General features: G+C 44.5%; 1 protein-coding gene across 8 annotated transcripts in view; it reads right to left on the bottom strand.

The window, feature by feature from the left end:
• Cadps (calcium dependent secretion activator) overlaps positions 1-27,377 on the bottom strand; it is a 480,326-nt gene that overhangs the window by 264,529 nt on the left and 188,420 nt on the right. For all 8 annotated transcript variants that reach the window (XM_058582090.1, XM_058582085.1, XM_058582091.1 and 5 more), the window contains exon 4: positions 5,156-5,236. In XM_058582090.1, the coding sequence (XP_058438073.1) occupies positions 5,156-5,236 (81 nt within the window). The remainder of the gene's footprint in view (positions 1-5,155; positions 5,237-27,377) is intronic.

Below are 27,377 nucleotides of genomic sequence, written 5' to 3'. Positions count from 1 at the left end.
GAATGCAGTTTCCGAACCTTGGCCAAGTACTCTGATGCCTCTGCTTCGACCTCCTCATCTAAGAAGTGGGGACGGTGATAGTACCTTTCTCATAAGGTCATTAGAGGTCAGATATGGAGGGTAAAATGCTTAGAAGAGATTCTAGCACATAGTGAATAGTTAATAGCATTAGGACACATCTGGGGCATCTCAAATTCATAATGACACCCTATCTACAACCATTGTAAGTACCACCTTCACCCTAGGTGATACATCTCCAGCATCTTTGAGACAAGGGACACCCACACCCTTTATCCATTGTGGATTGGTTGATTGCAACAGGGGTCGGTCCTTGAACTCAGTTGGGCCAATCAGAGGTTGATTCCCGGAATTGTGAATTTCAAGGGGGTAGTGAGGAAGAGGAAAGGGAATTAAGGAGGAGGATTTGGGAGGGAGGCTGAATGGTTGATTGATACCCTATTTGTACATACCAGAAACAAGAAGAGCTATGGGACAGCCCCACACCCTCCACCCTGCAACTGAGACACTAGGAAAGCTGGTTTTACAGAGAAAGGATCATCAGTGTGAAACACAGAGACAGAAGTGGACAGAAAATCCTGACCCCTTTGTGGCCCCTGATTCCAGTTCTTTCCTGGAGTCTGGCTGTACTTTGACCATGGGTTTCTTGATTCTTAACATCATTCCCTGTTTCCATTAGTTTCCTCAAGTTGGTGTTCTCCACTTGCAATCCACAGTGCTCAACCCATCTTTTACATAAGGAAACAGAGTGAATTATCCATGATGTTGGGGGGGGTAACACCCAAAGGTAGGAATTTCTGGTTATCACTTGTACAGGAGCCAACATTCAGCCATATGGATTGAATTGCACATCTTCCACTAAAATTCACTGTGGGGCTGGAAATAGAAAATCAGGACTTGCTAAAAGGAGAGAAGTAAGGTGCTTTGTTTAAATATCTCTTCATGAACTAGTCTATATATGAGATCTTGATATTTTATTTAAATTTTGGTAGAGGAGATATTTTTCAGTTTTCCCCAGTGTGAGCCTGGTTGGTTTAGGCAAAGGGAGAATTGACTTTTCTAACTTGAGTTTTTATAGCTAAGACAACCACAACACAAAAATAACTGGACACAGGTATGTGAACATCCTGAGACTCCTTAGCATCTCTGTGAATTCTCTGTTTCTCTCTCTGCATTGGCTTTATCCTTCCAACTTTTCTCCCCTATATGTAAGAATCAAATATGACTGCAGACTCCTTTCAATCCCTGGAAGACACAGTCTGGTTGGCCTGCAGTCCACAGGCCCAGAGGGGATTCATTGCACCAAACACCCATTTTTTAACCAACCACCAATGGCCAGGGAAGGTTGGGAACTGTGATATGTTCCCCATTTGTGAAGAGCTCACCTCACTCCAAGAACAAAGAACCAGGGAGAAGAGATCATTGGCATGAAAAAATATTACAGAAGAAGGAAGCGAATCTCTAGGAGAAAAGGAGATAGCAGTGGGAAGACTACCTAATGGAAATCTGAGATACTGTAAATGTCTGGGTGGGTCTCTCCATGTATTCTGAAATTGTTCTCCATTTCCTGCACATGCTAACCAAGATTCATTTGAATTGCACATTTCATCAAAGAAAGCTTAGTTCTAAGTTGTTAATAATGTCTACACATCAAAATACTAAGGGTGTGGGCTAGGGGAGAAAGTTCTTTGATTAGTTTAGGGATGAGCATCATGGCTCACTATATACCAATTATTCATCAATGCTCTTTGACAAATTAAAATTAGCCTAATGTCAGCTTTTTAAATTATCATGTCAATCATGTCAAGTCTCAAAGAAAAAAATTAGAGGTGTCATGAGCTTGTTTTTGAAGTGTATAATTTTATGTAGATAGGATGAATCTTATTAGTTGGGGTGTAAGGTGTAATAGTTGCCTAAAAGGCAGGGGAATGGATCTAATGGCCTCCATTTTTTAGCCAACCCTCTAATGGGAGTATTCTGGTTTGGATGTGAGGTGTCCCCCAAAATCTCACATGTGAGACAGTGCAAGAAAGTTCAGAGGAGACATGACTGGGTTGTGAGAGCCTTAACCCACTGAGTGAATGGACCCCTGATGGGATTAACTGGGTGGTGGCTGGAGGCAGGTGGGTGTGGCTGGAGGAGGGGGCATTGGGGGGTGTGGCTTTGGGGTCTCTATTTGTCTCTGGAGAGTGGAGTCTCTCTCTGCTTCCTGATCACCATGTGAGCTGCTTCCCTCCACCACACTCTTCCTCCATGATGTCCTGCCTCCCCTCGAGCCCTGAGGAATGGAGCCTGCTGTCTGTGGACTGAGACCTCTGAAACCATGAGCCCCCAGATAAACTTTTTCTCCTCTACAGTTGTTCTGGTCAGATCTTTAAGTCACAGTGGCAGAAAAGCTGACTAAAATAGCGAGACACTGAGTTTACAGGAGGAGTCAATTCTAAAGCCTTTGGATGTTTACTCCCACATTAAGCAGGGTTTTAAAATATAAGTGCCTTCTACACTACCTTTAGCCAAATCTATAACTGCATCCTGTTTTTAGCCACCAGACTGACTTGACTATAAACTGTAAAGGTGTCCAAAAACAAAACACAAAATGCTTCAGTGAAACTGCTTGAGCAAAAAACAGAGGGCTTCTCCTGCCTCCCGGAATCTCTCTTTGGTTTCTGATCTGGTAAAATTCTTTTCTCTGTGTCCAAGTCCTGGGATACTTCTCTCCACGGAGAGTAAGGGCCAGTGCTAGGTGCTATTCTGTGTATATCCTGTTATTTATTTTTAGTTATACATGATAGTGGAGTGTATTTGGACATATTATATATCCATGGAGTCTGACTTATTCTAATTATGATCCCAGTCTTGTGGTTGGACATGATGTGGAGTTTCACTGGTCGTGTGTTCACATATGAGCAGAGGAAAGTTCTCTCCCATTCATTCCACTGTCTCTTTGATCTCTCCATCTTTTCTGACAGGTCCCCACCGTTACATGTTCACAGGACCTGTTGCTTCAGTAGGAGCCAGCCAGAACTGGTAGCTATTTAATTTTTTGATATTTTATTCTTAATGGATTTTTGACATTAATTATGACTTTTAAAACACTCATCAAAATATTATTTATTTTGATTAATGAGTTTCTGAGACCCTGTCACATTCTTCTCTTTTTGTTGTTGTTATACTGGGGATGGGATTGAACCCAGGGGCACTAAACTACTGAGCCCCATCCCCAGCCCTTTTGATATTTTATTTAGAGACAGGGTCTCACTGAGTTGCTTAGGGCCTTGCTAAGTTGCTGAGGCTGGCTTTGAACTCGTGATCCTCCCACCTCAGCCTCCCGAACTGCTGGGATTACAGGTGTGCACCACGGTGCCCGACTCCCACTATGTCTGTACTTGAGGTGCTCAGCCTTGCACCAACCCTGATTAGACAAATCTTCAGTGAGGGTCCAGTACAGCATCTTAATTAGTGCCTGTCATGCTTCATGGAGATTTCTCCATCTCTAAAACAAGAATGATGACAGAAACAACCTCAGAGTTCTGCTTTCAGAATTGACTGAGATGGTTCATGATAAGCATTGAGCATGCTTAGCCCAGAATCAGGGCCCAAGGAAGACTATAGGCCTTGCAGCTAGTAATAATAACATGATTGGCAGCTGCAGCAATAGTAGTAGGTAACACTTAGCTACACTCATTAATGACAAGGAAGATCTCAACCCTGGGGTGGCCAATCCGTTTCGAGATTAGACAGGCAAACAGAGGCTCACCATTCAATGACCTGGTGTCATAAAGGTCTATGTGCGGTATGCTAGGCACTCAGTGGTCAGAGAAGATGTGCTCATGGAGAGATAGACTGAGTCAGGAGTTTGCTAAGTGGAAGGGAGAAGAAAGGTCCATCCAGGCTCAGGCATCAGTGGGTACAAAGAAACTGGTAGGTTTAGAGGAAGCTACTTTCTTTCTTTCTTTTCTTTCTTTTTTTTTTTTTTGGTACTGGGATTGAACTCAGGGGCACTTGACCGCTTAGCCACATCCCCAGCCCTATGTTTGTATTTCATTTATAGACAGCATCTCACTGAATTGCTTAGCTCCTCCCTAAGTTGCTGAGGCTGGCTTTGAACTCAGGATCCTCCTGCCTCAGCCTCCCAAGCTGCTGGGATTCCTGGTGTGCACCACCAAGCCAGGCTAGAAGGAGACACCTTCTGCAGCTGGATCAGAGAGGCCTGGTGAGAGCTGTAGGAAATGAGGCCAAGAAGGGAAGCTGTAGTCTGTTGACTAAGAGCCTTGAATACCACGCTAAAGAGGTTGGTTAGATTGGGTCCTGGGATCCATGTGAGATCTAGTGAGGGCTCCGAAGCTCTGTGGTGAGGGCCTCACATGTGGGTTTTACGATGGCAACAGCAAGCAGGATGGAAAGTCTGGGGAGGGCCAGAGCCAGGGACCTACTGGGATTCTACAATAGCTTCCAAGTGCTGCAGACTTGGGCTGGATCAGAGCAGCCGTGGAGCAGGGAGACAGGAGGTCTCCAACCCACATTCAGGAGGCTGAGTCAGGACGCTGGGTGGCTGCTAGTGGGGGTGTGGGCAGGAGGAAGAGGAGGTTGATAGTGACTGGGAACCTTCATCCAAACTAACTGGGTAGAGAATCAATGGAGAGCAGGAAGTGGAGGTGTATGTATGGGGTGGGAGGAAGAAGGTAGGAGCCCGGTTTCCAACACATCTGACTTGAAACGCCAGGGGAATGTCTAAGTGCAAATGTTAAGTAGATGGTGGGAAAATGTGAGCCTAGGACTCAGGAGAAAGGTGGAATCTGAGTTTCGGTAGTTCACTGGAGCATGTGGTACTTCTGGGAGGATATGGGTTGGCTAAAGGCCCAATCAGAGCTAGGGAAGGGACCCCAGGGCTCTCAACCACTGAGCTGCATCTTTAGCCCTCTTCATTTTTTTTATTTGAGACAGGATCTCACTCAGTTGCCCAGGCTGCTCTCAAACTTGCAATCCTCCTGCCTCAGCCTCCTGAGTTGCTGAGATTACAGGTGTGCACCCCCATGCCCAGCTCACCGTTATCTTTCAAAAGCTATTAATAATCAGTGTGTTTCCTGGGTTGGACATTTGGCCTGGTACTCAGCAAACGTCCCCCAGGTTTCCTTACCCTGGCTATTTGGTCTGCCATCTGGAGACGTCCATCCAACTCTCTTCGGATCTGGGCCGCCTGTTCATCCGGATTGTCCAGCTGCACAAAAGCACAAATATACAGACCTTCAGCATGGGTCACAAAAGCCAATCGACTCACCATGTTTCGTTTTGCATGCCCCCTTTGGGATCCGTGGACATAGTACACTAGAAGAAGCCTCTTGTCACCAACAAGCCCGGTTTGAGTGAAATCCCAAGTTAAGTTCTTTTGGGCGGAGCACGGTGGGTTAAAAAGTTGCTAAGAGACACTTGAATGACCTTGTGTGGGAATCATCATCAATCACTTCTGAATTGGTCCCCATAAGTGTTTCTAATGGGGAGGCCATGAAACACCCCTGGTTTGGTCCAGGTGAGGAAGTGCTCATACAGTGGACATGCAAGGAGGGGGATGGCCAGGTGACTATTAGAGATGTAGGAAGAAGACACCAGGATACCCACATGCATATCTGGTTCCCGGTCACCACTTACTTTGTAGAGACCCCTTAGAATGGAGGTATCCAGGGGCCCAAAAAAGGGGCCGTCTGCTTTGGTTGTCTAATGAAAGGATGAACAAGTCTCGTGGAAGGAGAAAATGCCCGTTTGTTGAGGAACAGCTCTGCATATTTATAGAGCAGGGGTGGTTTGACAGTTATGACAGTTTAAAGGTTGAAAGGTTTGACAGTTGGCATGGGGTGCTTTCTGATTGGTGGGTAAGGATCCTGTGAGCCAGCAGGGCTAGTCTGATTGGTGGGTAAGGATCATGTGAGCCAGCAGGGCTAGTCTGATTGGTGGGTAAGGATCATGTGAGCCAGCAGAGCTAGTCTGATTGGTGGGAAAGGATCATGTGAGCCACCATTGGACGGCTCTTCTCGGGGGATGGGGAAGTTAGTCTTTGGATCCAGGGTGAGTCCTAACACACTCCATCCCTGGACTATAGAAAACCAACGAATCCTTACATTCCTTCTTGTTGAGCCCTGAGACCTTCTCAACCCCACCTGCCGGTGGCTGCCATGTTGGTATCTAAGACAAAATCCATCTCTGCCTTCCTTTGTTGATAACAGCTCTGGGGATATCAAGATCCCCTCCCCCCCTTGTCTAAATAAACCAGGGCAATTCCTTGATGTCTCTGATTTTGGTTTTTCCATCCACAGAACAAAAGATTGACTTCTGGAATCTTCGTTCCTTCCTATAAAACCTATGAAAGGGGTTGATAAACATTTATGTAAAGGGCCATATAATTAAGGCTTTATCCTTTGAGTACCAGAAGCTCTGTGCCGCAATGAATCCACTCCTGCATTACAGTGTGAAAACAGCCAGAGACAACATGTAAATGGATGAGCGCCGCTAGGCTCCAGATAAAATTTTATTTGCAACAGGTGGCAGACCATGCTTGCGGATTCCTGGCCTAGGCATTGAATTTTTTTCTATTTCCAAGCAAGCCTACCAATCTCCTGCAAACTGTAATTGAGTCTGCTTTTTCTGGTAAGACATGATTTATTTCATTCACAGGAAATTTTAATCAGAAACGGTGGTGGTATTCAAATAGGATGAGCCGGATTCCTCTTTGGAGCGCATATCAACTCGCAATAAAAAGTTGCTGAATAGATGAGTTTCCCAAGGCCCTTTGCTCTAAAAGCCATTTTTTATTCATCAGTTTGAAGCTTCCTGCTTCTTACCTGTGCTATCTAATGGTATGGAAAATAGTTACCTCTAATATGATGCAAACAATATTGCTAGGAAACTTATGGCCATGCTTCTGAAGCCTCATGATTACTTCTTTTTTTTTTTTTCCTTCTTTCTTTTCCTTCTTCCCCTCCCCCTACCATACTAGGGATTGGACCCAGAAGTGTTTTACCACTGAGCTACACCCCCAGCCCTTTTAATTTTATTTATTTATTTGGTACTGGGGATTGAATCCAGGGGTGTTTAACCACGGAGCCACATCCCCAGCCCTTTTGTTTCAAAATTTTTAAATTCTGAGGCAGGGTCTTGTTAAGTTGTTCCGGGCTTCACCAAGTTGCTGAGGCTAGCTTTGAACTTGCTGTCCTCCTGTCTCAGCCTCCCAAGAGGCTGGGATCACAGCCTGTGCCACCATGCGCAACTTCTTTTTATCTTTACTTTTTTTTTTTTTTTTTTAAATTTTGAGACTGGGTTTTGTTAATTTGCCATGGCTGGCCTCGAACTTGAGATCCTCCTGCCTCAGCCTCCCAAGTTTCTGGGATGACAAAAGTGCACCACCTCATCCAGCTATATCTTCTTATGAAACACATTAGAAAATCCATCCGGCTCGGGGCTGTACATTTGAATCCCTGCTTGATCAGCAGTCACCACAGCCTCCTCTTCTCTTTCCCACAATCCCTAGACTGTGAAGACAGGGCTGAGACATCTGGCTGTGTGTCCTGAGGCAGGAGGTGTCCAAGGGTGCTCTGCTGAGCAGCAGCACTGGGCAGCTGTTCCAGAGGACAGGCTTCCAGAGTGGCCCCAGAGGAACGGTCAGAGATATTGGGGACATGCCGTGCTGAAATGCACCGTCTCTGAGAAGTTCCGCCAGAAGGAAGCCTGTTAGATTCTGACCAACTCGGCTCTGTTTTTAAAAAAATGTTATTTGTCCTTTTTAGACCTGCGTGACAGTAGTGCATTTTGACATACTATAAATAACATGGAGACTAACTTATTCTAATTAGGATCCCATTCTTGTGGTTGGACATGATGTGGAGTTTCCCTGGTTGTGTGTTCATATATGAACATGGGAAAGTTCTGTCCCATTCATTCCACTGTCTTTCCTGTTCCCATCCCCCTGTCTTTCCTGTTCCCATCCCCCTCCCTTCCCTTTGTTCCCCTTTCTATAATCCAATGAGCTGCTACCCCCCCCCCCCACCTTATTATGGATTAGTATCCACATATCAGAGAGAATATTTGGCCTTTGTTTTGGGGGGATTGGCTTATTTCACTTAGCAGGATAGTCTTCAGTTCCATCCTTTTGCCAGCCAATGCTATACCTTCATTCTTTTTTTATGGCTGAGTAATATTCCATTGCATATATAGACCACCTTTTTTAATCCATTCATCTATTGAAGGGCACCTAGATTAGTTCCATAACTTAGCTATTATGAATTTTCAGCTCATGCTTTTTAGCAGAAACAAATTTGTGTTTTTTGCATAATACCCAGAGAACACCAGTAGGAAATCCTGCTCTAAATGAATATAAAGCACACCACCCCGTCACCACTGACCACTGGTCCACCCCATCACAGTATACTGATAGATACACATGGGAAACTGTGTTCTCTGCATTATCTTTAGGCTCCAATGAGCTGCTTTTCTTTTATCCCCTGGGATAGCCCAAGAGTTTTTCAGATCCAGGCGCAGACCTACTGGGACAGCTCAGAAATGTCTTGCTCAAAACATGTACCCAAATGAAACATCCCACGGTTTCCGAGAGAAGCAGCAAACCTGACTAGTTAGGGGCTGCAGCACTGAGTTCTGTCAGAAGATCCGGTTGTTCACACAGGTGAAAATTGAGAAGGGAAATCAGTGAGAACCAGCCCCATTGCTGAGTTTCCCAGGAGCATTTGTATTCTCCCCTGAGCCCCACGGAGTACAGCAGAGAAAGCGGTAGAAGAAGGTGAACAGGCAGGAGCTACACTAAGCAGCATTCATCTATTCCCACATTTACTCATTCATTAAGTGTTTGCTATGTAAAGAAAATGGAATTCAGAAAGGAATTAGCAAGACCCTGAACTCCCTGGAGCAAAAAGCCAGCAAAAACAGGTCATTTGAACAATCTGGGCATAAAGAAAAAAAAGGATTAGCATTTACTAGTCCCCATTTCAAACTCTGAATACCCTCTGACCTGTTTTACAGCCTTTTCTGAAGCGTCCCCCTCAAACAGAAGCTTATTAGTTTCCAAAGGGAAAAAGATACTGGGGTCAGGAAAGTCTGTCCGTTCCTGAAAATTTATCCACACATTAGCATCATCAAGACTTTGAGAACGTTCTCTGTGTAACTTCATTTAACTTTGTCTTTTACACAATTACTTCATGGAAAACAAACCTTCCAAAGAACAGTTTGGGAAATTTCACATTTCCCAATGGCAAAATAGCAACCTTAAGAGGTAGATACCATTAGTCTCCATTTTACGGATGAGGAAACCAAACCTCCGTTACGTGGAGGGACATGTCCCCGTCAGCACAGCTGGAGCTAGGCATTTGCACCTGACTTTGCTCTGCCTCAAATTGAATTGTTCCCTGACATTATGGTGGCTTCCTTCTTGAGTGCCTCGTTGTGATTTTCTAATTGGTTGTGGTGGTTAACTAACTCAGCATCTTCACTTTGTACACATGAGTCAATCTGCCATACAGAGCCAGCCTCTGTCACTTGTTGTGACTGATGTCTTCAGGGGAGGCTGTAGCAGTACCAGAATCCTAAGAAATGACAGCAATGGGCACGTCCTTTCCCTGACTCTGCCGCTCCGTAGCTGTGTGACCTTGAGCAAGTGACTTACCCTCTCTGGGCTTCAGCTCTTCTTGTCTGAACATTCAGAATAACTCTACCTAAGGTTGCCATGCAGATTAACAACAGATATAAAAGTGCTCAGCCCAGCGCTGGGCATGCAGAGAACCCTCAGGAAATGGTGGCTGGGGCTGTCTGGGCTGTTAATGGAGCAGCCCGCCCTGGCTGCATTTCTGATGTGGGCCACCGTGGGGCGGCAGAGATTCAGAAGAGAGGCACCAGAGGGGACAGTGGGCTCTGAAGTGGCTGTGCCTCTGAGGCCCTCATCTCCTGACGCACTTCCCTGGCTTCTCAGTGTCTCTTGCTTTCTGTGGGGTCGCGTCCCTTTCCTCTGTTAGACTCTAATTAGCAGGAGTGACCAGAAGGCGGACACATCTGCCTGACAGCTAATGATCTAAAGAGAGAAATAAAAGGGGACGGCGATGGAAGTTCCCTAAAATAGCCAGGCGTGATGGAGAAGGCCGTCCTCTATCACCGGCTCGATGGGTCTGGCGCGTGAAATCCAAACAGATAAAGAGGAATCGAGTAATTACCCTTTCAAGTGCCGGGAAGGGAAAGGCGGGGTTGGGGGCTTCCATGGAAACGGGGTTCTGTTTGCGCTGGGTCTTTTCCACCGAGGACAGGGAAGATAGGCAGGAGAACCAGGCCAAGGGCAAACCTTTCACCTGGACAGCCAGCTAATTAGGGTTGGAAATGCACATGGGCAGGAAGGCTCGTTAGCTCATTAGGAAAATCACCTTCTTCCAGCAGAGGTCAAGGAGAGGAGGGGCAGCTGTTTTTCGGATTGTCCATCAAGCACAGGGAACTACTTCCTTGGGCCTCTCTTTTGAAGAGATGCGGAGCTGAGCTAGCATTGCGTGAATGCATACAGGAAGGTCACAGGGTCAAGTGCACCGTGACTCTTCTCGCTCACTTTCATGCCCTGTTAGTCAATGCACAGAGAAGAACTCAGACCAGCACCGATGTCGAGCCCGAGTGGACACTGACACGAGATCTGGCCACTTGGAACTGCACCCCACCACTCCTTGGATGGGGGACCTTGTGAAATCTCTTAGTGCTGCCCAACCTCGGTTTCCTCATCTGCAAAATGGATACCTTTCTATCTCAGATGGCCATTGAAAGGAAGAAATGACTTAATGTATGAATTATGCAAGGGAAGTCAGACCTTCTCAGGTCTGAATCTTGGTTTTGCAATGTCCTTATTGAAGGGATAGGAAAATGGCTCGACTGAGCCTCAGTTTCCTCATCTGTAAATCTGGGATGAGGTAACCACCCCCCACCCCCACCCCTAACATCTTATGATCAGTTCAGGTGATATGTACACAAAGCTCCCAGCATGGTACCGGCACACAGTAGGTCCTGCAGTTTAGCAAATAGTTTTTAGAGTTATCCCATTTTAGAGGGGGCACTCATGGATGGACACTCTCCTCCCTCCTTTTGGGATTTTTGACAGAACCCATCCTGGGGCAGGGAGTCCTGGAATAGACTTTAGGAGTCTGTGGTCTGGTCCTGGATTTGTCCTCTACTGTGGGACCTTGGGCCAAAGTCACAGCCCCTTCCTAGGAGAAAAGTGACAAGCGATCATATCCTAGGAGGCTCTGAAAGGCCTTACTAGCGTTTCTCAAAGTTGTGTTCTGGGGCCCAGGAGTCCTGCAGCCCCAAATTTCCCCAACTTTCCGGATGGCTTATGCTACATATTTGAACACCTGAAGGACACATATTGGAATAGGTAACTGAAGGGGGCTCCCAGGACATCACAGCCATAAGGAAGCAATCCCAGCTGTAGTCTTTTCCAACCTCATTCTTATTTCTGCTTCAGGCAAGCAAAGAAAGATGTGATTCCAATGTGCAGAAAAATATCAGCAGAGATAGGCAGATTGCTTAATGCATTATTTGAATGATTGCCCTACTTTCGAAAAAGAAAAAAGAAATCAATGGAACTCAGCTGGTCCAGTAAATGAACCAACTTTGACTTGGGGACCAAAATGAAGAAGCCCTGGAACTCCGGCCAGTGGGAGCATTAGACGTGATGCAGTAGCCTCGGGCTGGCTGTTGGTCTCTGTTGAGCTCTGTGACCTCATGAGACATGGCTTCCCCCCTCCCCCCAGCAGAGGTCTTTGGAAGGGTTATCAGCCTCCTAGTCCTTTTATTAAAATATATGTCTTAAAATTTTTTATTTATATTTTGGGGTACCAGAGATGAACCCAGGGGTGCTTAACCCCTGAGCCCCATCCCCAGCCCTATTGTGTATTTTATTTAGAGACAGGGTCTCACTGAGTTGCTTAGGGCCTCGCTAAGTTGCTGAGTCTAGCTTTGAACTTGTGATCCTCCTGCCTCAGCCTCCAGAGCTGCTGGGCTTACAGATGTGCGTCATCGCGCCCGGCCCTTCTAGCTCTTTTTACGCGCTGTCCTGACACATGCTCTTCCTCATGCATGGGACATGCCTCTGTGTCTCCTCCTTGACGCTAACATCTTATCCTTCATCCTTCAGCTTTGCAGCAAATCCTTCTCCAATGGGCTCTGGACTAAGTGGATTTGTGCCTTCACGCGCTCTCCAAGGATTAAGCCTTTCCTTCCTGGCATTTGTCGCCATCATAACTTTACCCTGTGATCATTGGATATTCCCTAGGAGGCTGTGAGCTCCACAAAGGATGGCTGGGAGTCTGCTCACCGCCACACCCCGGCACCCACCGCAGAAGCAAATATACAGTGAGAGTAAATAATTGGCATATGAATAAAATGACTGTCCGGCTGACAACAGGACTGAGTTAATTAACTGTGACCCAGAGCGAGACAGCGACCTGCCCAGAGTCACAGCACCATCATGGAGCATGCTGGGAACAAATTCCCAGTCCACTAACTTCTGGTTTGCTGGGCCTCACTGCTTAGTGAGAAGACAGTTCTGTGCGGCCACAGGTGAAGGCTGGCCTCTTGCTGGCCCACAGTCCGTCCTGGTCCTGATAGAGCATCCTGAGTGTGGGCTTTCAGGGAGGGAGGCAGGGTTATCTTGAAGCCACTGTGATGCAAGCCCCCTGCTGTTGTGGGTTAACTCCATCCATTCACTTTGTTGCTTCTCTGCTTTGCAGGCCGGGGCCTGGGCTTCTGGGGATTGGGGTTGGAGAGGAAGGTTGCAAAGAACCTCCTAAACCTCTCCATCAGCTGGCACACCTTTTCTCCACTGCTCCATGTTTTTATTTATATTTTTAATCTTCTTTAAAAGCAAACTGCTCCAGCGACTGCCATATTCCTGGTGCACACTGTAGCCTGGAAAGTTACAGCCAGGACCAGGAGATGTGGGTGCTCCTGTGTTCTAGAATGTACTGAAGTTTTTTTGAATTATGATTATATAATCACCTTCAGTGCCTAATTGTCACCTCCCTTTTCCTTTCCTTCTGAATCCTGTTTGTCTACTTTTAATGTTGGGGCTGTAGAATGTGGTTGGCAGGTCTCCCTTCTACCACCTAAGTTCACATCTGTGCCTTTGAGCCCGAAGCTGAGTGACCTTGGGCAAGTTATTGGACCTCTCTGAGCCTTAGGGTTTTTTTTTTTTCAACTCCTTTAACTCTAATATGGGAATAATAAGGATACCATCCATTTTACAGGCTTGATCTGAGCTGAAGTAAGATGGTATGGTAGGATACTTAGCAAAGAGCTCAGCATGCAGGCATGTTTGGTGAATCTGAGTATCCATCGGACCCTGGCATTCCACAGACTTCCCATGTTCACCTTCACACAGATTATGATTTATTATGATTATGTCACTCAAAGTGACAGATCAGGGTACCCCCATTCAGGACCAAGCTTTAGAAGGTTAAGTAGTTTGCCTGTAGTTCAAGGGATAACTGGCCCTGCATAGAGGGTTTATCCCTTATTAAAAAAAAAGTAGCAGAGGCTGGGTGCAGTGATACATGTCTGTAATCCCAGTGGCTGGGGAGGCCAAGGCAGGAGGATCGCAAGTTCAAAGCCAGCCTCAGCAACTTAGTGAGGCCCTCAGCAACTTAGCAAGACCCTGTCTCTAAATTAAATATAATGGGCTGGGGATGGGGCTCAGTGGTTAAGCACTTGGGCTCAACACTCAGTAGCAACAAATGAAAGAAAGAAAGCAGAGATTTAGAATCAGAAATCTTGAGATCCAACACAGCTCAAACTCCTTTTTTATGGTGTGATCACAGCCAGGACCCTTGGCCCCTCTGATCATCTGTGCCTGTAGCTCCAAAATCATAATCTCGGAGGACAACTGCAATGGCGATGACAATAAGCATTTCCTCACAGTGGGGGTGCCACACATAGCTGGTATATAGGAGTCTATTATTATCAGTGGAGGAGACTCTGATGAAATATGTAGACTCCACTCCCACCTGAGTCTGTACAGAGGCTTCGATTCCAGGGTTATTTGTAGAGAGAACATAGAATTAGGTATCCTGTGCACATTCAGTTATATTCTGTTTTTAGAAAAAACAAAAACCCAAGGAGGTACTACCTCGTTTGCAGAAGAGTTAAAATCAGACCATTGGCATCTTTCTTGACCAGGCCTTATTTCCTCTTCCAGAGAAGACCTTGAGCAGGTCAAAGTTTCCATTCTGAATGATGCACTTCCCCCTCGACTGCCAAATGCAGGGTTTAGCTCCCAGCTTTTGCTAGCCAATGGGAAGGTCACCTGCATCTGAGTCACCGGCTTGCTGTCTTTGCTGGCTTCTGGCAATGCAGTAAATATAACACTGGAGTCCCAGATCCAGCAATTCTCAGAGCAAGCAGCAAATAAATCCATAAAATACCCCCCAAACCCAAAGCCAGTCCACTCCTTTGTGAGCTTCTAGTCATCACGCCGTCCCTTCCCCATGTCACCACAGTCCTGGAGTGACCTCCCCTCCTCTTCCTATCATTGCAAATCCAATATATTCAGAGTTTGGCTTTGCATGGCCTTTCTTCAAGAAGGCCCTTTTCGGGGCTGTAGCTACACATCTACTTGCTTTACTAGGCATGGCCAGCTGGTCTCCTATCTAAGCCATCCTGTGTCTCAGGTTTCCCTTCCAACCACCTGGGCTCCTATGGGGACTGGTAGTCAGGCACCCAAGAGTTGGAAACAGTCAGGTCTCACCTCAAATGCTTGCTCTGTCTCTTACTAGCTCTGCCACCCTTGACCAAAATACTGAGCGCTCTCTATCTGCAGCCTCATTTGTCGAAGCAAGAGTTCAAGCAGTAGCAAGGCCAAGAGCAGAGGCTTGTAATGACTGCGAAAGACTGACACAGATGCTCAGCAAGCACCTTTTCGCCCTATCCCTCCAATGTGATGAGGATTTGCAAAAGTTGAAGCTATAATGTTTCACTGTTGAGGTCGGAGACTACGATTCTAATGCAGTGTGGAGGGTACTGCTCTTTTCTTTTTTTTTCACCTACAACTTTTAATGAATCACCTTCATGATCTTCATGATGTTCATGATCTTCTTGATCGCCTTGCATGTGTGAAGCCCTGGGTTCAATCCTCAGCACCAGATTAAAAAAATAATAAAGATATTGTGCCCAACTACAACTAAAACAATATTTAAAAAACAAAACAAAACCTCTTGAAGTCATTCGAATGCAGCAAAGTTTAGAAACCTCTATCCAAATCCAGTGGTTCTCAATCTTTGCTGCACATAACAATCCACCAGAGAACTTGTTCAGTGACAGAGGGTTGAATAGTAGAAAGTAATAGAAAGGAGATCAGAAGAGTAGAGCAAGCAGAATGGGGGAAGGAGGAGGAGAGGGAAAGGGAAGGTCCTGGGGAATGAGATGGAGCAAACTATGTGGATGCAAACATGGCATAATAAATGCAGCTTTTATGGATAATTACAATGCACCGATAAAATATATTTAAAAATTGAAAGAAAAAAAAAGAGTACTGAGTCTCATCCCTGGAAAGTTTGGGTTCAGTAGGTACGGGGTGAGCCCTGAGAATTGGTACTTGTCTCCCAAGCTCCTGGGGGACGCTGTGGCTCTAGCTAACCCTAACCCCTGCACAGCCGTCTGCTCATCTTTTTCCATTTGCTTCTGTTCCTCTCCTGCTCCACACTCTTTAGTAACTTTCCATTTTCCTTGGCAGTAGGAGTCTGAGATCCTTATCAAAGCTCAGGGAGCTGTCACCATCTGGCTATAGCACAGCTTTTCAACCTCATTTCCCCTCCCGCCCCCCCTTCCATCTTGTTTTCTAAGCTCCAGCTATTCTGGACTCCTTCCTCCCTGTTCTCCAACACACCACATCCTTGCCCAGGCCCCTGGGCCATGCGCATGCTCCCCCCTCCTCTGTCACCTTTGTCTGGCTAAACTAAGTCATTAATCCAAGTTCCAGTCTCCATGCTGCTTCCTCTGGCTTCTTCTTGGTCCTAGCCAAGGTCATTTTACCTAGCAGCCTGAACCTCCTCATTTACCACCCCCCAACCCCAGGCAGGATTTGCTGCTTGTCTATTCTCTCAAAGAGGCAAGTGCCTTGTGGATAAAGAGCTCCTCTATATTGTACACTATGAAGATCATCAGTAACTGATGCATGCATGGTAGAAAAGCAAGACGTATCTGCATAGTTAAATTTGAGGTACAGACAATAATATCAACTGAGGGGCTGTTGCATGAGTTAATGACATGTGGGTCCAGGTACTTAGCTGACACGTAGTAGGTGGTCAAGTCATTACTGAAATAGAATTCTCTGTGTGTGTGTTTGATGCTGGGGATAGAACCCAGGCCCTTGTGCGTATTAGGCACTGTACCACTGAGCTATGTCCCCAGCCCTAAACAGAATTCTTAATGCAAATGGTTTAAATATATAAATATAAATATAAATATATATATATATTTTGGTACTGGAGATTGAACCTAGGAGTACTTAACCACTGAGCCACATCCCCAGCCCTTTTTATATTTTATTTAGAGGCAGGCTCTCATTGAGTTGCTTAGGGCCTCACTAAGTTGCTGAGGCTGACTTTGAACTGGCGATTCTCCTGCATCCATCACAGCTGGATGGGCAGATGGCTCGGTTCACCTGCCCTGTCCAGAAACACAGGAACTGAAGCCATTCAAAGAAGAGGCTGGGCATTGTCTTTCTGGGTGGGAGCAGCCAAAGACCAGGGTAGAGAAACAGCAGGTGGTTTTGTAAAGAAAGGGCAAAGGGATTCAGTGTGGTCTAACCCTTCAGAGTTGTTCAGTCACCTCTTAATCTCTTTTGAACCCATCTACTCTGCTTGTCCACTTTCCTGGGTGAGGCTGCCATCATCTCCAATCTGGACCAGTGAGGTCATCTGCATCCTGTCTTGCTTCTCTTTGATACAGCAGTTCTCCATCCTGGCTGCATACTAAGATCCCCCCAAGAGAGTTAAAAGGCAATAGCAATGTCCAGGCTGCACATTGAGTCTCTGGGATTCCAGGAGTGCGCCACTACACCCAGCTAAATCCTTGTTGATTGAATAAATGAAATTGACTAAGTGCAGCAGAAGGGTCAGGAAACATCTGACAAATGTGGCGTGAATAATAGAGGTATCTAGGTTTCTTCATCTGGAAATTGGGATGATAAATACTCTGCTCACCATTTAGAAAATGTTCACTATATACTTGCTTTTGCATTAGCATCTAGGGATTAGGCTACGAGCTGCCAGACTAGGGTAAGCATAGAAATTGACAACTTTCAGGATTCTTAGAATAAATAAGAAGGAGTATTTTTCAAAATCAGTCATATATTGTACACATGGAAATGGTTTTCATTGTTACTAGATGGTGATGATGATGATGATTATCATTATCATTATTTAGTGTTGGGGATTGAACCCAGGGCCTCGTGCAGGCTAAACTCTATCTGGCCTACACCTTCAGCCTAGTCATTCCTTTTTCTTGGATCTAGGGATTGAACCCAGGAACCTTAGCACCTAAGGTACATCCCTAGCCCTTTTAAAAATATTTTATTTAGAGACAGGATCTTGCTAATTTGCTTAATGCCTCAATTAGTTGCTTGCGGAGACTGGCTCAAGATCTTCCTGCCTCAGCCTCCGGAGCCATCTAGTCATTGTTTTTTGAACTTATTTTTTATTTTTTGCAGTGCTAGGCATCAAACCCAGGCCCATGCATATGCCGGGCAAGTACTCTACCTCCGAGCCATTCCCAAGCCCTGGTTTTAGTTTTTACTAATTTTGCAAATTCTGTTCCAGCAGACAATTTGATGGAAAATAATCACTTTTCCAAGATGAGCCAAAGTTGATTTATTCTCTGGAGCTTTTGATATTTATGGGAAAGATCCTTTTTTGGTGCTTTGAAAACTTTTGTCCTTTCAGTAGCAACAAGTCTTGATTAAAAAAAAAAAACTATAGAGGGCAAAAGTAAATGTGCTCAAAAGAAAGTCCAGAAGAATCCAATGTCTACATTATCTGTAAGAAAATTGAATGCTTTAGCTAAATACCATTGCTCTTTATTTTAAGGGGAAGTGAACTTCATTTTGAGACATTGATAATGTAGTATGAACGTTGCTTGCAAGATCAAAATGAAATCAAGCTTTATAGTTTCTGAAATTAGGGCTGTAGTGACTGTGTGTGCACGCAGGTGAGTGTGTGTGCATGGGTGTGTGCTCGTGAGCATGCATCTTTGAGTGTGTAAGAGAGATCTTAAGCAGTAGCAAGCATTCAAATCGACAAGTCAAAGAGCTACCCATGCCAATTAAAGTTGAGGAGAGGAAGTGCCTTTTCCAGGGCGTATGAGAACTGTCACACATGCTGCTGTTTCCTTCGAGCAGCATGTCACAAATACAAGACGTGCTTCATTTCCATTTCCAGGCTGATCATTACCCAAGCACCTGGTAGCAGTTGGGTCTATTCACAAAGTCTACCCACATATATCATTATCTCATTTGGCTTGCCCTGAGGGTGTGTCTACCATGCTGTACCCATTGTTGAAAGTCAAAAATATTTATAAAGGGTAGGTTTCACCTTGATGAAGACCTGTCAAAAGAACAATCAGTGTGTAGTATTAAATCCATAACCAAGGAGATGTATTTTTTTAATTAGTTCTTTTAAAAGTTATCTGTGGGCAAGAGGAGGAGGTAATATTAAAAGAAGGAGGCTTAGTGGGCACAGTGGTGCATGTCTGTGATCCTAAGGGCTCGGGAGGCTGAGGCAGGAGGATCATGAGTTCAAGGCCAGCCTCAGCAACTTAGTGAGGTCCTGAGGAATTTAGTGAGGACTTGTCTCAAAATAAAAAAAATAAAATAAAAATAAAAAGAGTTGGGGGATGTGGCTCAGTGGCTGAGTGCCTCTGGGATCAATCCCTGGTTACAAAAAACAAAAACAAAAACAAAAGAAGGAGGGCCCATATTCTCCAATAGGTGGGAGAAAAAGAATGACTAAAAAATACAAAATTATGTCATCAGCATTTATTAAGTGTCTCCTGCATAAAGTATTACTGTATTATGTGCTGTAGGAAAGCAAAAGCATCAGGTATCATTTATTCTATCACACATACCAGTTCCTAATTTACTTGTTAGAATATACCAATGCCTAACTCTTGCTATGTTCAACAAGTTGAAAGACGATTTTGTATTTTTAATGAAGTTGAGGTCAATAATTCCACATCAATTATAATCAAGGGTAATCATGTATTATACTGAAAACATAAGTAAATATTGAGGAAGCAAATTTTAAAAAGGAGATGAATTAATAAGAAGAGGTTAATTTAGTCCATTGAGATTTAACCCTGAAATCTCAGTGGCTTAACACAACAGTTTATTTCTTGCCTAATCTAACTGTCTGTTGCTGGTTATGGAGGACTGTCTTCCACACAATCACTCAGGGACCCAGGCAGATGGAAGGACCCTGTTTTGCATTTCTGTTCTCCCAACATGTGGCCTCCAGTCTTAGGGGAACAGGACGACATAGGCCATGGAAAATTCATAGCCTGTTTGTTATGGAACTGATAATATGGCCCTGACCTAACTGCAAAACAAACTGGAAAATTTGTAAAAATACATGAAATATTTCATAAGCATTACTTGTCTCTGGTGTACACGCATGCATGCACGCAAACACACTACTATGGATTCTGGTGAAAATGCCTTAAAATATAGAATCTAGCTGGGTGCAGTGGCACGTGCCTGTAATCCCAGTGGTTTGGGAGGCTGAAGCAGAAGGATCATGAGTTCAAAGCCAGGCTCAGTAACAGTGAGGTGCTAAGCAACTCAGTGAGACCCCATCTCTAAATAAAATACAAAATAGGGCTGGGGAGGTGGATCAGTGGCCGAGTGCCCCTGAGTTCAATCCCTGGTAATCCCTCCCAATATAGAATCTACCTTGAGTATCTGGGAATTGCTAGATTCTCTATTTTACCTGGCCTGTGTGGACAATTCTACATCAATTCCAATTAATTCAAGTGAACATGGTGTAACATAATTAAATTTGCATCAAGAAAGGCAAATATGACCTTGGCTTAGAGAAAGGATGTAGAAGTCCTCTTTTCTGAAAGAGAAACCTGAAAATAAGCGATATTTTAACCGGCATAAATTAATACAATATTGACAGAAATATACATGTCCAGCATTTGGGAAGTTCAGATCAAGATGGCCCTCACGATCACAAGGTTCACATAGCCTAATTTCTTCTCAATGTGCCAATCAATTCCCAGACTGAGAAACACTTGAGTGGTAGACCACCATCCAGACAGATGACTTCTCAACTCTCAAAATTTTATTTGTAATTCAGGTTCAAACAAATGTTCTGTGAAACCAGTTTTAGGGTCACTTAGTTCATTTGTTGATGTTGCCTTTTAACATTTGCAAAAGCTCCTAAGTTGATTTTTCTTTGAGGCGATTATAGCAAATCCACTCTCCCAATAAATTACTATAAAATCTCAAAAGGAACAAAAATTTATCCAACAACCTCAATTAATCACCTTTAAAACAGGAACTGACTTTCATGGAAAAGTACTTACATGGAAAGTAAGTTTGCAATGGGAATTATGTTTTGAAAAGCAATAACAAATGTGTCAAGGTCAGTACCCTGGCCCCTTTTATTCAGTGGTGCTAGATATAAAATTGATACCTATTGGCAAATTGCACAATGATACCTGTTGACAAATCCTTGTTGTATTGTAAGTTAGGAGAGCAGGAAAAAAAAAAAAGACTTTTTTTTGAGAAATAGTTTTAACATTAACTGAAACTCAATTGATTTTTAGGTTAATAGCTCAGCTAGTGCCTGATTCAAAATAGTGACTCTTATATATTTGTTGGATGATTGTCTACAAATATTTTGTCCTCCATGTATCAGGGAACCCTCAGTGTTCTAAACCAATCTGTGTGTGTGTGTGTGTGTGTGGGTATATTTTGCATCAGGGATTGAACCCACGCACACTCTACCACTGAGTTATACTTCTGCTTCTCCCTTTTCCATATAAGAGATTGAAACCAGGGGTGCTTACACTGAGCCAAATCCCTAGCCCTTCTCTAGTTTTTATTTTGAGACAGGGTCTCACTAATTTGCTTAGGGCCTCACTAAGTTGCTGAGCCTGGCCTCAAACTTGTGATCCTCCTGCCTCTGCTCCCCTAGCTGCTGGTATTACAGGTGTGCACCACCACACCTGGTAGTTTTTATTATTATTTGTTTATAATTGAAAAATTATCCTGTGCACTTCATCGTCCAACATATAATAACTATCATTGTCAAATCGACTCATAAAGGGATGATTGTATCAGCTGCTTATTCATTTGACTCAATACGAATAAGAGAATCATCTAGAAGTCTATGGTTCAAAGAAAATGAGATACCCAAAATACACACAGAAATTCTTCAAAAAGGTGAAAGGAAAGTGCAGAGATTATCCTTATTGCTCCTGGTATCTCACCTCCTTTTAAATCCTACAGGTATTTTGCTGACATTTCCACCAAATATGTACTCCTATAATTTCTCATTGGGAAAGTCTGCCATAGAGATATCAAATCAAGATGCCACGAGGCCCCTGCTGCTTTCCGACGGGGCTTAATGGATTCTGTCTCCACAGACTGACATGTGCAGTTGAGTTGGAAAACATCTGATGAAAAAATGGAGAGTCAACATATGCAGCCAGCCTGCGCAGAGCAAGATAATGCCCGGGGTGACAGCCTGTGGCTTTGATGTAGGATGGTTGGAAGGGATCTTACATTCCTGATAGGAAGCCAGACACGCACCCGAAGAGCAGAAAATTCTGAAAAATTCATAAGCTTCCTAATCATTAATTATTAATCTCTAAGTCAACAAGCACTGGGCAATTTAAAACTGACCAACCCTGGAGAGCAGCCAGGGATCGGAGCTACCTCCCTCTGCAAACCCTCCGGAGTGATTAATATCATGGCAACCTTCGGTTTCTTATCAGAAGAGCAAGGCTGCAGAAACCCAGGAGCCGGTCTTCAGCTTATGCGGTGACATTCCCCATGGTAATTTATAAGATGAAGGCATCATGTCTCCCCCTAGCTACAGTGGTCCCACCCTCCTCCCCATTCAAAAAAAAAAAAAAAAAAGAGGTTTAGGTTCAACACTAAAACTCAGATTTCTTTCTTTTCTTTTCTTTTTTTTTTTTGGTCCCAGGGATTGAACTCAGGGGCACTGGACCATTGAGCCACATCCCCCAGCTCCATTTTGATTTTATTTAGAGACAGGGTCTCACTGAGTTGCTTAGCACCTCACTTTGGCTGAGGCTGGCTTTGAACTCGTGATCCTCCTGCCTCAGCCTCCTGAGCTGCTGGGATGACAGGTGTGCACCACTGCACCCGGCAAGTTGAGATTTCTTTCTGACAAAATCCTACAATCTCCATGGGTGGGTCAGTGGGTTCTTACCCAGGTTTGGAGAGCAGAGCGATCCCCCACCATCCCCAGGGACATCTGATAAGTCGTGGAAACAGTTTTGATGTCATGACATGGGGAGAAGCGCTATATTGGCATCTAGTAGGTAGAAGCCAGGGATGTGGCTCAGCATCCTGTAATGTACCAGCCAGCTCACGGTGACAAGGAATTATCCAGTCCAAAATGTCAGCAGGGCTGAGGTGAGAGCCCTGCTATAGATGCTGACCTCGGGGAAGCAAGATGTTTGCCCTGACAACATGTGATTACGGAGGCAAAGAAAAAGTTGTTAAACTGACATGGAGGCTTAACTCCGTAGTGTTAATCCTCTAGCTGTTAAACCCTTTCTAATATTGCCAGCTGGACTGACAGCTAAAATAATTTGAGTAAGGAAAGAGACAGAGAGGGAATTTTGCAGCCAGGCGCGGTGGCACTCGCTTGTTATCCTAGCAGCTTGGGAGGCTGAGGCAGGAGGTTGGCAAGTTTGAGACCAGCCTCAGCAAGTAAGCGAGACTGTCTCTAAATAAAATATAAAAACGGGGTGGGGATGTGACTCAGTATTAAAACACCCGAGTTCAATCCCTGGTACCTCAATAAATAAATAAGATAAAAATAAAAAGGGCTGGGGATATGACTCAGAGGTATAGGACCCTGGGGTTCAATCCCCAGTACCAAAATAAATAAATGAATATATAAAATGAAAATAAAAAGGGCTGGGGGTGTGGCTCGGTGTTAAAGCACCGCCGGTTTAATCCTTGGTACCAAAAAAAAAAAAAAAAAAAGAACGGGAATTTTGACAGCTGATATTGTGTTTGAGAAATCTATTCAAGAGGGGACCGGTTTGCAAGGATCATCCAGACAGGTATCTGTAGAACTTGCTTTGGGGTTGATTTCAGTGAGGCATGTAAGACACAGGGCTTCAACTGCTGGGGACTTGCTAGGAGAGCTCTGAGCAGATCTAGGCTGTGCGCATGTTCCCGATGCAAGCTGCCCGGCTCCAGGGGCAAGCTGCGACAGACTCCTCTCACGGTCTGCCACACGCCTGCTGATTGCCGGCTGATTGAGACACACCAGAGAGAAAGTGTGCCGCAGACACACAACGACCTCTCCTTGATTTAAAAACCCCAGATGTCACCTGGAATCAAATCAGGACAAAGAAAAGCTGGGGGTGGGTAGAAAAAGGGGCCAGGGGCAGGTCACTTGGGCAGGTAATCACACTGACCTTCACTGAATTCACATTCAGATGAAAGAAAAACCCAGATGCTTCCCGTCCTTGCTAAATTCCATTTTCTGTTAGGTTTTGGGGTTTGCCAATGCCCCTATAGCATATAAAGAGGGAAAAAAACCCACAAAGCTTGATTTCAACATCTGCATTTCTGGAGATTCTTTTTGTGAAGTGAAAAACCACACTAATCTTAAGAAAAAAAATCTTGCAATGACATATGTATATATAATTTTTTTGGGGGTACTGGGGATTGAACCCAGGGGTGCTTAACCACTGAGCCAGCTCTTTTTATATTTTATTTAGAGACAGGGTCTCGCTGAGTTGCTCAGGACCTCACTAAGTTGCTGAGGCTGGCTTTGAACTCACGATCAAGCCACTGGAATTACAGGCGTGTGCCACTGTGCCTGGCCTATAATGAGTTCATTTTATAGAGATCTTTCAAGCCAGTTTCTCTTCCCTTCCTTGCAGTGAGGGTGAGGTTGAGATTTATCTGCTCACGGCGTACCTCATTCATTTGTTGTTAAAGTGTTTTTAAGCAATATCGGGCACATTATTACATGAAATTTTTACATACACAAAGCTGCAGAGGAGAAATTCTGGTTGGACCCAAGATCATTTCTACAACAGGGTGTCCAATGAGATTCTTCCTGATGTTCAGGAAATGGGGGCACAAACTTTACTGGGATATTCATGCTCTCCAGGGCTCATTAAGAGGGATGTGGCCCATCAATGTTTATAGCAGCTCCATTCACAATAGCAAAGCAGTTGGAGATTGGCCAAGATACTGGGAATGGAACCATCTTATGACCCAGCTATCCCATTCCTCGGTTTATATCCAAAAGATTTTGCATCAGCATACTAAAGTGACACAGCCATATCAATGGTTATAGCAGCACAACTCCCAATAGCTAATCTGTGGAACCAATCTAGGTGCCCTTCAACAGAAGAGTGGATAAAGAAGATTTGGTATGTATACACAGTGGTGTAATACTCAGCCATAAAGAAGAATGACTTCATGGCATTTGTTGGTAAGTAGGTGGAATTGGAGACTATCATGCTAAGCAAAATAAGCCAGTCCCCCAAAAACCAAAGGTTAAATGTTTTCTCTGATGTGCAGAAGCTAATTCAAAATAAGGGTTGGGGGATTGAAAGAAATAGAAGAGAGATCAGTGGAGCAGATGAAAGGGAATAAGGGAAGGGAGGAGGAATGGGATGGGAGAGGATGTCTTTCCCTAAAGACAGTGGAATGAATCTGACTGAACATTTCTATATACATATAGGAATCCACAGTGAATCTCACCATCATGTACATCCACAAGACACCAATTTTACAAAAGAACTAAAGTAAATGGCAGAAAGATCATTAGAGTAGAGGGAAGGGAACGGGGGAGGAAGAGAGGGAGGGAAGTACTAGGGACTGAATCAGAACAAATTATATTTCATGCTTTTATGATTATGTCAAAATGAATCTTAATGTTATGTATAACTAAAACCAACATTTTTTTAAAAAAACGTATGTAGCCTAGCCCTGCTATTTTCATTCCAGTGACCCTCCCAACAAGTATAAACAAACCAATCTGGGAAAGGAGACGAGAGGGACTGATTAGAAAGAATGAGAAAACCATCAGGGTTTCTGCAGCATTAGCCTAAGAGATTGCTGTTTCTTTGTCCTCCCTGTGATGTTTCCTATTGCTTCCCCTCTGAGAAAGTCACTTCCAAAGACTAAGAGAGTGGGCATCTCAGTTTTACTGCTTTGCTGGATGTCTGTTTTGTAGCCAACTGGTCGACCTGCCCTCTCTGTCTAGTTGGGCAGATCTGAAACACAGAGGGAACCAGAGAGAGACAGGAGGGTGCACTGGACCTCTGCGGCACTATCTCTACTACCCCTGCCTGGTGTAGCTAAGGGGCATGGGTTCTAATGGGCCAAATGTCTACCAAGCATTAGATGTCTTTTTTAAAAATTGAGAACTCTATCTACAGGCCATGGGGAGCCACTAAGGGTTTTGGTGGAAAGGGGAGCCACTGACAGGTTTGTGTTCTGGGTGATTCCTGAGGGTGTGAATGACCCATTCCCTGAATGGCAGAATCCCATTTGGTACCCTATTGCAGAAGTGGCCTTGGGTCCATGTCATCTGCATCATACAACCCAAGGTAGCTTGGTAAGTGTGCACGCATTGGTGTGGTTGCTTGATTGACATCTGTTCCACCATTAGAGAATGAATTCCATGGTTTTTGATCAACATGAGGGCCTTGGAGATGAGCATTGAGCCCGACCTGGGATGGGGTTTAATAAACACCCATGGGAAGGAAGAAGGAAATGAAGTTTTCATTTTTTCCCTTCCCAGTGTCCCTCCCATAGTACCTACCTCTGTCCATCCTCATCTTAGTACTGCTTGCAACACATCTAATATTCCTGCAAGACCCCAAAACTACTGAGCACAGGAACTATGACTGGTTTCTCTCCTGTTCCCTGTCAGGATCTTGAAGAAATAAATAAATGGGAAAGATTTTTGCTGGTTGACAAAACCACATGAACAAAAATCCACACTGGATTCTCCTTCCATGCTTACCCCGGGAGTCCTTGCTACAGGGCCTTGTTTTGAAGAGCTTGGGACATTGACCTGATGACTTCTGTCCATCTACGTTATCTCTAGGATTCCTCCACTTTATTCTCAATTTGGTTCCAGAGCAATGTCTACAATAAATGGGGAGGTCAGAGGGATGCTAAATGCCAACAGAGGAAGCATGACCCCTTAGGACCCTTTGTTCTCTAAGGAAACTCATTTGGACAAAACACGTATATCAACAGAGATACCCTGTGCCTGCCTCTGCAGGTGAATTGCGAAGCATTTCTGGCAGGACCATCTTATTAACTAATGAATTCAAAGAGAGTCGGGAAATAATCAGAAGGAATAAAAGCGAACTATTTTTGGCAGCACAAGGGACAGAGAGAGTTTGGGAAAGCGGAGGCCTCCTTCTTTAATAATTGAAATCCCATTTCACACTCCACAGAGTCTAAGGCTGGGTCTTGATACCACAATAACAGTATTTCTAGAATCAAGGAAGAACTCTCCTGGGGCTGCTTCTGCCTCCTCCTCCTCCTCCTCCTTCTTTTGACATTAAGAGTAGGTTCGGGAGCTATTTTTTTTTCCCCACTGATTATTCTGCTTTGGCAGAGTCAATCTATTCCCCTAGGAAGGCACTGAATCACTAAATGACCAGAAAATGCCAGAATGGTCCACAGCTTAATTGAGAATCCTTGCAAGGAAATCCCAAACACCAGAAACTAGCAATTCTTGGCTGCCTTTTGTAGATGTTCTGGAAGCACCAGCCTACAGGTTAATGCTTCAAAGATCATCTCCAGAAGCCTCCAGCATCCACTGAGGTGCAGGACTGTCAGTCCATTTTAATACTCTCCTTCACTTTACTCTTCAATGGAGCTGGAAGATGAGGGGTCAGGAAGCTGGCTTAACATTTCCAAAATTTCACTTAAGATATCTGTATTGGGCTGGGGATGTGGCTCAGTGGTCGAGTGTCTGCCTGGCATGCATGAAGCCCTGGGTGTGAACCCTAGCACCACAAATAAAGAAAAAATGATATACAATATTGCTTCCTACTGTGTGTGAGTACCTGTGGATAAATAAGCAGGAATA

The sequence above is a fragment of the Marmota monax genome, unplaced genomic scaffold (genome assembly GCF_021218885.2).
Source record: "Marmota monax isolate L192 unplaced genomic scaffold, Marmota_monax_Labrador192_F-V1.1 WCK01_AAM20220418_F8-fsc00042, whole genome shotgun sequence".
Taxonomy (NCBI): Eukaryota; Metazoa; Chordata; class Mammalia; order Rodentia; family Sciuridae; genus Marmota; species Marmota monax.
Note: the sequence above shows the minus strand (reverse complement) of the source record. Positions and strands in the feature narration are given on the sequence as shown.